At 35.7% G+C, this 11,733-nt stretch overlaps 1 protein-coding gene across 1 annotated transcript; it reads right to left on the reverse strand.

Moving 5' to 3' along the window:
- Positions 1 to 2,870: 2,870 nt before the first annotated feature.
- LOC106314644 lies at positions 2,871 to 7,506 on the reverse strand. The gene is made up of 6 exons (XM_013752485.1): positions 6,554 to 7,506; positions 5,222 to 6,135; positions 4,158 to 5,126; positions 3,468 to 3,992; positions 3,253 to 3,392; positions 2,871 to 3,113 (listed from the first exon to the last, which is right to left on the reverse strand). The coding sequence occupies exons 1-6, from the start codon at positions 7,504 to 7,506 to the stop codon at positions 2,871 to 2,873; spliced, it is 3,744 nt and encodes a 1,247-aa protein (XP_013607939.1).
- Between the last annotated feature and the right edge of the window lie 4,227 nt (positions 7,507 to 11,733).

Consider the following 11,733-nt stretch of genomic DNA (forward strand, 5'->3'; position numbering starts at 1 on the left):
ATAAAAAATGAGGATGCTTGACTGCAACCCTACTTATCATGACTGGAGATCCCAAGACGTAGGTTCAAAGGGAAAACAAAATCAAACTGAATCTAACCAAAGCACTTGAGACAAAGTAGTCTCTTCCCAGCTCCTAAGATGATAAAAGTGCTAACAAATGTGAGAAGGATAAGCATAAGCTTTTAATGATTACATAGCTTCCAAAGCAGAGTATTACTCAATACTTTTCATGGTCAATCACCTAATGAGTGTGAAATGGGGCCGTTTCTAGGAGAATGAATGCAAGGGTATATTCTCTAAGTTCACTCATGAGAAGTTTTGGTCCTCGTGAGAGGGCATTGGTTCAAATCCCACTTCCGACATATTTTTGATTCTTAGCTTTGTTTTCTGTGAATGCAATAAAATAGCTTTGACTGAGAAGACTAGGGAAAGAAACTACAAATTGGCACAAATTTTAAAGTAAATTTATAAGAAACAAATATAAAGATACAAGTTACAACATTGGAAACCTTTTTTATAAGTGTGATTGCGGGAAATGAACATTTAATTCTCTAAGATTTGAAATTTACAAATAAACTCTCCAACTATTGCACACACAAATAAATTCCCCAATTTATAGTTGATTTAATAAAATTAAACTCACAAAAAGATAAGGTCGAGCAGTAACCGGAAAATGTTAATGAGTTTTTTTAATCAGTTTAAACACGTATGTCTTCTTTTTCCCCCAAATCAAATAACAAGAACCCTAAATCAATTTGAAAGATGATAGGAGAAAATAATTCCCGCAAATCTCAATGAAGAGACGAAAGTTAAATATCTTTGACCGAGAATACTAGGAAAAGAAATTGCAAATTGGCATAAATTTAAAAGTAAAATTATAAGAAACAAATATAAAGATACATGTTACAAAAGTTGAAACCTTTTTTATAAGTGTGATTGTGGGGGAAATGATCATTTAATTCTCTAAGATTTGAAATTTACAAATAAATTCCCCAACTATTGCACACACAAATAATCTCCCCAATTTATAGTTGATTTAATACAACTAAACTCACAAAAAGATAAAGTCGAGCAGTAAACGGAAAATGTTAATGAGTTTCTTTTAATCAGTTTAAACTCTTATGTCTTTTTTTTTTCCCAAATCAAAAAGAACCCTATATCGATTTGAAAGATGACAGGAGGAGATAATTCCCGCAAATCTCAATGAAGAGATGAAAGTTAAATAGCTTTGACTGAGAAGACAAGGGAAAGAAATTGCAAATTGGCATAAATTTAAAAGTAAAATTATAAGAAACAAATATAAAGATATAAGTTACAAAATTTGATTTTTTTTTTTATAAGTGTGATTGCGGGGAAATGACCATTTAATTCTCTAAGATTTGAAATTTACAAATTAATTCTCCAACTATTGCACACACAAATAAATTCCCCAATTTATAGTTGATTTAATAAAATTAAACTCACAAAAAGATAAACTCGAGCAGTAAACAGAAAATGTTAATAAGTTTCTTTTAATCAGTTTAAACACTTATGTCTTTTTTTCCCCAAATCAAATAACAAGAACCCTAAATCGATTTGAAAGATGACAGGAGAAGAGAATTCCCGCAAATCTCAATGAAGAGATGAAAGTTTCCAGTTCGGAAGCCTCCACTCATAAGAAGCAAGCAACCGATGAAGGGCATGTAAACAAAATAGCACTTGCAACATAACCTGCAACAAAATCTATAACAATACCTACAACAAAACTTGCAACAGCACCCGCAATAGGACCCAAAGCTATTGATTTAATTTGGTCTGAGCTTAAAGCTTGTTTGTCGTTTTTTCGTGTGATTGTGAGTTCAAATATGGTCTTTATATGCCAATTGATACATAAGCTGTTGAATTTGTTTCAGACGAAGAAGCATAGGGTGTGGCATTCAATCAAGGAAAAACAGCTGATGATCTCTTAGCATTAATGTAATTCTATTATCTTCTATCTTATAGACTGAAATCCTCTTATCTTTTACTTTATATTATGCAAATTTATTTCATGTAATTTTCACATTTTCAGTTTGCAATGCACTTCTTTTTGTCTTCTTAAATAGTCTCCAATGATCCAACATTCATCTTAAGTAGTCTCAAAATGTCAAAGTGATACATTCATAGACATACAACAAGCACAATAAACGTTACAATCCTATTTGTTGCATTCACCTTACAACATTAGGGGGGATTACAAAGACTAGAATACAAAAACATAAAGCAAGAACAAGATCTAGAAATCCCCTCCTTCTTTTCAAAAATCTAGATTAATTCCTGATTTTAGTTATGCAATTCAAAGTGTTCCCCTACTATATTTCACAATGATTTCATTATCAATCAATTACACATTTCCATTTGCACAACAAAATTATTATAAACACATCAATGTTTTTTTTATTTTTCTAAGCAATGTTTTTTGGCTCTTATAAATTTGGTTCTTTATCTAAGCAATGTTTTTTTATTTTTCATGCTCAAATGGTTGGAAATTTCGTTTTCATAGAAGAATTTTTCAGAAATCTCTTCTTCAATCGTCCCCCAATTGATTTATGATCACTGGTTTTCCACTAGGAAGAAAATGGAGGAAGATGAAGATGAAAAGAAGGCCAGAGAAATTTACTAACGTTTTCTGTTTACTGCTTGACATTGACTTTTTGTGAGTTTAATTTTATTAAGTCAACTATGAATTAGGGACTTTATTTGACCGAGCCTTCTCTTCTTCTTTTTTTTTTTTTTTTTTTGAATGTTAAATTTTATTCATCAAAAAAACCCTTATTACATCAAGTGTTACCTCTATGTTTTATAAATCCATAATTCCATGAACCCCTAGAATCCTATTTTTGAGCAAAGACTTACACTCTAGTACCAAACCAAAACTGCAGTCCATCTTCCCATCCTTTTACTCCTCTTGATCTCAAAATACTTAGCTTGTTACGGATCTCTTTCTCCACTAACTTCATCACAGTTGCAATAGGGAGAGGCTTCACCTCATGCTTGATCTTGTTTCGCTCAATCCACACAGCATGAATTGTCGCCTGAAAAGCATATCTTAGGCAAAATCTCTTCTTCTTCTCCAAACTCTCATCCATAATGAGCTAAAACCTCAGGCCATACATTTGTTTGTGCACTGAGAAGAATACCACTAGTTTGATACTCCAATATCTGAGAAGAGTAGGGACATTCATAGAATAGATGGTTTCTAGTCTCAGGTGCATTTTTGCGGAGCACGCAAACCTCATCAACACCCTGCCTCCACTTAGAGACTCTATCCATAGTAGACAGTCTATCTCTCACTGCAAGCCAGGTCATGAACGCATATTTTGGGGTCGCCTGAGAGAACCATACGGCTTTAGACCAACAGCAACTCTCCCCCACTGTTCTCATTTGTGACCAGGTTTCATGAGTCTAGAATTCTTTTTTATACCCTTCTCTCCTTTTCCATAAATTACCATCTTCCACTCCTTCTCTGAACTTTTCCTTAGCCAGCACTAACTGAGTTTCAACCTCATTCAGCATTTGTGATCGATGACTCCTCCTTCTTCGAACACACATAACCGCCTCCTCCAAAGTAGCCTCTCTCCTGATCCCCAAGCACACAATTCCACGCTCTCCCAATAGAGAAGCCAGAACACCCCTGTCACACCAATAATCAAACCAGAACGAGATATGCCTTCCATTACCCAACTCTCTCTTATGAAACCTCCTTGCTATATCTCTCATTTTTAACATTTTTCGCCACATCCATGATCCCATTTGCGTTTTCTCCTTTATCTCCCAAAAACACTTCATTTTCAGCAGATTCGCTTCAATCCATCTCCCCCATAGAGACTTACCCGAGAACAATCTCCAAATGAGTTTTAGTACATTTACTCTGTTTACAACTTTTAGATCTCTTATACCCAAGCCTCCTTCTTTCTTCGTCTGACAGATAACCGACCAAGCCACTTTAGCTCCCGTAGCTTTCAGCTCTGGTCCTGTCCATAAGAAAGCCCCACAAAGATGTTCTATCTCCTTAATACATTTCCTAGGTAGGAGATAAACCGTTGACCAGAAGTTTACCACACTCATAATTACAGCCTTTATCAGTTGTAATCTTCCCCCAAACGAGAGAAATCTTGTGGTCTAAGTACTGATTCTACCTCTAATCTTCTCCACAAGAGGAAAGTAATCTTGCTTCCTCATCACTTTAGTCATCAAGAGTAGACCCAAATAACGAACCGGGAGATCACCCTTTGCAAATGGGAAGTTAGATAATATGTTTTTTGTCTCATTATCCGAAACCCCTGCTAGATATAATGTGGACTTGGCAATGCTTATCATAAGACCCGACCACTCATCAAAGATATCAAACACTGCTAAAGCTCCTTGGATAGACTCCTTCGTCCCCTCCACAAAAGCCATTAAATCATCCGCAAAGCATAGATGAGTAAGAGAGATCGACTTACATCTAGGATGAAACTTAAACTTCTTCTCAACCGCTGCTTTATCAATCTTTCTGGACAGAACATTCATACAGAGCACAAAAAGATAGGGAGAAAGCGAGCAACCTTGACGCAACACTCTAGAGCTCTGAAAATAACCCGCTAAATTTTCATTTACTTGAACGGAAAAAGAGGGAGTAGTGATGCACAATTTAATCCATCTGATAAACCTCTCTGGAAACCCCAAAGCCTCAAGACTCTTCAAAACAAAAGACCATTGGACTGAGTCAAATGCCTTGGAAATATCAATCTTCATTACCCCTCTTGGCGTCACAAATTCCTTGTGGTAGTCTTTCACCAGTTCAGAAGCCAATAAGACATTCTCCTGCAGCAACCGCCCTTTGATAAACGCGGATTGAGTCTCGGAAATTATACTAGGCAGTATCAATTTCAACCTATTTGCAAGAATCTTTGACACCACTTTGTATAATACATTGCAGCAAGCAATCGGCCTGAAATCCTTCATCTCCATAGAGTCTTTTTTCTTGGGAACAAGCGCAAGAATGGTTGAATTAACACCCTTCGGAAGGAAACCGAATCTGAATACTGATTGAACTGCAACGGTGAAGTCATGCCCTATCACTGACCACGCTGTTCTGAAAAATTCACTTGGGAAACCGTCAGGGCCTGGAGATTTATGGGACGGCATAGAGAACAACACTTTACGGACTTCTTCAGCAGAGACTTCAGCCTCCAAATTTCTACACTCTTCTCCTCAGAACATCTATACTGCAGTAGCTCAGTTAGCTCTTCCAAAGTTACCCCTTGATAATTACTAGGAGACTGATTCAGAAACTCAGAGAAATATCTTTCTGCTTCCACCTTAATCTCCCCATGAGTATTAAGTATAACACCATTTATACCTCTGATCTCCCTTATAGTATTCTGTGCTTTACGAGTTTTAATAGAGCAATGGAAAATCTTATTATTAAGATCCCCAACTTCCAACCAGTGTAGCTTTGCTTTTTGCTTCAGATGATCTTCCTCCAACCCAGCCACATAAATCCATTTCTCATAAGCTTCAGCTTCCTCATGTACACTGATCTCATTAGGTTGCAACAAAATATTTTTCTGTTTCTCACATAAGATACCATAAGCCTCCTGAGCTCTCTTCGTTAGATTTCCCAACTGCTCCCTTCCCAAGTTGCGAATAAGTGGCTTCAGATTCTTAAGCTTCTTTGAGAACCTATACATGGCAGACGTTGAAAGAAAGAGAACCTCCGTCGACTCCCAATACTCCTTTATCATAGGGATAAAACTCTTTAATCTCCCAATGGAATTCACATACTTGAACGGTCTTCGAATTTTTTCACTTTGCGGCAATAACTGAATCTTGCACCTCAAGTGATCCGAGCAACCTTCTGGTTCAAACCTTGCGTATCCATTTGGAAATCTGTTAAGTGCAACGTTATTTATCAGCACTCTGTCAAGCTTCTTGCAAATCACCCCGTGTTCCCTCTTGTTGCACCAAGTGTGAAGCGGACCCTGATAACCCATATCTGATAGACTACATTGCAGAACCATCCTTTGGAAATCTCTCATTCCACACGGTGGCCTTCCCATATTTGTGAATCCAGTACTCTCCTCCCCATCAAGAATCTCATTGAAATCACCCAACAACATCCAAGCTTTATTCCTGAACATAGGTGAAGAATGGTGATCACATAGATCACTCCATAGAACCTTCCTCTCCTCAGCTCCATTACTCGCATAAATAAACGTACAAAAGAACTCCTCCTCATTTTGTAACCCAACTGAGAAAATAATGAACTGATCTAACTTATATACCGGAGTCATACAGACTGACTCTCTCCAGAATAACCAGATCCGACCTCCTTGGCTATGTTCGTAATTCATCATTGCTGACCAATCACCAAACACCGACTTCAAGATATTCCCTGCTTTACTTTCTTTTACTATTGTTTCCAACACACATCCAAATAACAAATCCTTATCCCTTACCCACTATTTGACGACGGAATGTTTCAAAATTTTGTTGAATCCGCGCACATTCCAAAAGAACCCCGCCATATTATTTTTTTAAACGAGAAGACCTTCTACTCTTGACTGGATTAGCAGCCCGAGCCATAGTCTTCTGATCTTTCTTCCTTCCCCTCTTTACCACCGATTTCTCTTTTCCTTTACTGCTCATCAACAAATCATCCTCTATATCCTCTTCATAGTCCTCCATTTTCTCACTAACTTCCAAATCTTCATACTCATTTTCTTTTTCCTTTTCCACTATTTCACCTTCCTCTTCTTCATTTGCGCTCAACACATAATATTTTGAGGTTGAGATCAGAATTTCAGAATCATTTTCCTTCGGATTATTTGTTTGTGATCTACCAGCCTTCCCCGGAGATACCAGCGCCCAAGCAACCTCAGAAACTTCCTTTTCCTTGCCCATACTTATATCCTTTACCGTTTCCTCAGTTCTACAGGTTGAAACCTCTTCTGAAGTCTCATTCCTGCTCATCTCCCCTATCTCCTTTTGCCCCTCCTCTATCTTCTCTATTGTATTTACATCCTTAGAGTTTGATCTTGTGAGGACCCCTTTTTCCTTATTCTTCCCCTTCAAGATACACACTTTCTGATTATGACCCCATTTGTTACAATGCTTGCACCTTGAAGGAAGCCACGGGTAGTGGAACTCCACCAAAAACTCTTCTCCATCCTTTGAAAAAGTCATTTCCCTTGGTAATGCTTTCGAGACATCCACATTAACAAAGACCTTCGCAACTTCAAAACTCGTACAGGCAATCGTCTCCGGATGGAGCTTTACTGGACAACGCACTGGACTCGCTATCAGACTGAGCCCCTCCCAAGAGAACATATGCAGTGGAACCTTCGTTAAGTGAATCCACATGGGAATCGATTCCTCCTCCTGTTTCTCCTCCTCCGTTCTTGGAACCCATTTCGAAACTACCATCGAGACTCCTACAATATTCCACACACCACGCCTGAGAATCTTCTCACGAGCCTTTTGATATGAGATTTTGAATCGCATAGTTGTGGCGTTCACTTCATATACCCACCTTTGTCGATAAATCACCGTATCTCCAGATTTTGTTTAACACCATGTGGACCTTTGCAACGTGAGGAGCAAGATCCAAAAACTTCCCAACTAGAAAATCATCCCATAACGGCGTCGATTCAGTGATTACCTCATCCGGAATCTCCACCGTTTGCTTCCCCCCCCCTTTGTAACAATTTCGACATCGTATTTCTTCAGAGATTTCTTATCTTGAGCTATCGACACCCAACTTTGTTCTAGTTTCTTCTCGATCTGACCCCCCCCCCAAATCCGGCGGAATCGCAGTCTCCATCGAACCCAGAAACCGTCGCACTCAAGATCGCCTTATTTTCCTCTCACCAAAACGCAGCGTTTTTCGTCTTACGATAGTTACCTTCCTTTTCAACGGAAAATGAGGAACGCTTTCTATTCTTTTTTTTTTTTTGAATGAATATTAAATTTTATTCATAAAAAAAACCCTTATTACATCAAGTGTTACCTCTATGTTTTATAAATCCATAATTTCATGAACCCCTAGAATCCTTCATTTCATAGCATAAATAAAAGTGTAGACTTTACCTTGGGAATATCGATCACAAGATGCAAGAATTTTCAAAAAGTATCTGGATCTGCAGGTAAAAGTTAGTTCCTATCTTTTCTCTCTACTAATTTCTCTCTAAATGCATACAAGAAAATTAATAATACATGTTACAAGATTAAATGTGACGTTGTCAGAGTAAATTAAATAAAACCAAAAGCGTAGCAAATTATAAATAAAACCCAATCCAAAAATATAATATTTGTGTTCCTAACAAAACTCTACTTCTAAAGATTAGAAGTAAAGCAGAACAGGAAAATGCATAAAACCACATTGGTTACTATCCACTTTCTTTTTCCGACATATTCATGTTCTATAAATTCTCTCCAAGTCAAAGACGAGTTATAATTCATTAGCTTTGCTAGAAATTTTATATCTTTTACTTTTATGTTTGTGTATTACATAAAACATGCATGTTCTGTTTGATTGTGTTCTTTATTCATATTTTCCTTTGTGTTTCTTTTTCTGTCTATATTAAATTTGAATGATGTGATATATTACTATAATTAGCTAATGGGAAATTCACAAAAAGTAAAGAAAAAGGTACATATGGTCAATGGAGACCAGGGGAAACAAAACTTTTGATTAATCTACTTGTCGATGAAATTCATCTAAAGTGGCATGATGCTAGTGGTATAATAAACAAGTTTACATTGGAACAAAAAATCTTACAAGTTCTCAACGAAAAACTTGGATGCCAAAAAGAACACAAGTACTACCTAAGTAGAATAATTTTTTTGAGAACCATACACAAAAACTATTTGGATCTTCAATGCTTCAACTCCGGATTTGGATGGGATACTGACACAAAAAGATATACTGCTCCAGATGAAGTGTGGGATGAGTATTTAAAGGTATGTATGATTACATAAATTTAAGCATCAAAACTTAAGTTTTCAAACATCTTATAACTGAAAACAATTTTTGTTTATCCACAGAAACATCCTACTCATGCCTATCTACGATATGATTCTGTTGGAAATTTTGAAGATCTGCAACTCATATTTGGAAATGGTGTAGCTACCAGTGGTTCTGCAGTTGGAATGGATGACACTACAGATGCTCGTACTTTTAGAGTTGAGGAGAAGACTCAAGTGAGAGAAAACATAATCTTCATCGAAGCAGTGATGAAAACTTTGAATTGTCATTTCAAACTGTGCAGAAATGGTTCATCTGAGGAAAAAGTCTATAAGGGAAGCTACTAATGATGCAGATGAGCTGAAATTGATCATGATGAAATTGATCATGATGATTAGGGGTGGGCAAAAAACCCAAACCGAACCGATCCAAACCAAACCAACCGAAGTTAAACCGATCCAAACCAAACCGTGCTCTTTACATAACCCAATTGGTTCATGTTTTACTCAACCCGAATGGTTTGGTTTGGTTTGGTTTGGGTTCAAACCGAACCAAACCAAACCGAACCAAACCAATAATCCAATATATTTTTATCTATAAATATATATATATATGTTAACATATTGTAAATTTTAGTTAAAGTTTCGTTTTCCATTTGTTATTAACTTCCATATATTTAAAAAAAAATCCAAATATGATTCAAATAATCCTAATACCTAAAGAGTTTTCTGAAAACAAAACCTAAAAGCTATAAGCATCTAAATCGTAGCCATCTCGTTTCGTTCATCTTCTCCAATTTTCATTCTCTAAATTATGAAACAAAGTTATTATAGGACCAATAAAAACAAAAAGGTAAATGCAAATAGTCTTTTAGTTAATAGGTTTTAGAATGCTTACAAGTCTTTGTTACGCTAATTAGATTACAAATAGTCTGCTCTTTGCTTATTATGTATTTCTTCCTTCGACGTGGTTAAGAGTTTTGTCATCGAGCTTTAAATTGTTTTTTTTTTCATAGATTTTTAAAGAAAACCAAACTAAATCTAAACCAAACTGAACTAAACCGAACCAAACTAAACCCAAACCAAACCCAAACCAAAGCTACTTTGGTTTTAATTGGGTTGAGTTTTATAAAACTCAAATTAACCAAACCAAACCGAACCCGAAACTAAACCGATATGAACACATTCTATGATCAAATTTAGCAACAAGATCCTGAGTGTCATACAACAAAGAGTAGCTGAGAAAAGAGAAGAAAACCTAAAGCGAGACGATGAAGAAAAGGAAGCTGAGAGAAAAAAAAGAGGATAATATATGGGAAGCAATGAAGGAGATTCCTAATTTAGACAATCATATTCGCTACAAAGCTATCACCTTGATTAATTTGCTTGGGATGAAAAGTTTCTCAAAAAACATGACAGTATAAGAACGTTTTGGTTGGATCCATAGCAATCTTGGCTCTATATGATTATTTTGATGGTCTTTAATGTTTTAGGTTTTTTACTTTGTTTTTGGAAGACTGTTTTCATGAATAGTTGGTTTACTAATAATTTATTTTTCCATAGAGTTATTTGTTTGAATGAAATTTCAGTTGTTTCTCTTACATTTCATTCAATATTATTTGTTTTTTCTGTTTTCATGCATATATTAATTGTGGCATACTATGATCCATTTTTTTGTCAATTATGTGATGATGTCAATTTTTTATTTAATATATTGTATTATTTTATAGGTACAGGTTTCTTTGCATCATGGAGCAATTTGGGAGAGATGACCAACTTTTTCACGAAGATGATGAATTAGAAATTGACATTATGTTATCATATTGGAGAATCCAACTAGAGCCTTACGTTATGAAGAATAAACACATTGAACGTCCGATGCGCCAACCTATCACAAAATTTGGTTACAACTACATCTAAAATGCTCTCAAAGAAGATCCAGAACACTTTTGACAAGTGTACCGTATGTATACATCAGTTTTTGTGAAATTGTGTCATCTTATCTAAGAGAAAACACCTCTCAGAGATACTCAATAGATGTGTCTTGAAGAAATGGTGGCTACATTTTTGCTCACTATTGGTCAGAATTCAAAATATTTTTACACAATTGACATATTCAAGAGATCAAAATTTGCTGCAAGTACAAACTTTCACAAGGTTTTATAGGTCTTAAACTCTATTGCCCCAAGTTTGATGGCTAAACCTGGACTCATAATACCTACAAAAAATAAGAGAAAGCATGAATATTATCCATACTTCAAGGTACTTTTTGATTTAAAGTATATTATTTTAACTTTAGATGATATAGCTAATGTTGTAATTTTGTGTAGGATTGTGTTGGTGTTATTGATAGCACACACGTTGATTCAATAGTGCCTGCTTCTAATGCAACGAGCTACCTTAATCAGAAAGGAAAAATATCACAAAATTTATTGACTTCTTGTAATTTTGATCTCAATTTTTTATATGTTCTTAGTGGATGGGAAGGTAATGCTCACGATTCAAAAGTACTAAGTGATGCTTTAACACGGACTACTAGCAGATTGCTAGTTTCAGAAGATATTTATATATATATGCATTTTAAATAAAAATAATATTACTTTTGTATTTTATATATTTATGTGATGTATAACTTTCAGGGAAATTTTATCTTGATGATTGTGGATTTGCAAATCGTCGCAATTTTTTAGCACCATTCAGAGGTACAAAGTATCACCTGCAAGAGTTTAAAGGGCAAGGACGTGATCCTAGTTATCAGAATGAATT

This window comes from Brassica oleracea, chromosome C9 (genome assembly GCF_000695525.1).
Source record: "Brassica oleracea var. oleracea cultivar TO1000 chromosome C9, BOL, whole genome shotgun sequence".
Taxonomy (NCBI): Eukaryota; Viridiplantae; Streptophyta; class Magnoliopsida; order Brassicales; family Brassicaceae; genus Brassica; species Brassica oleracea.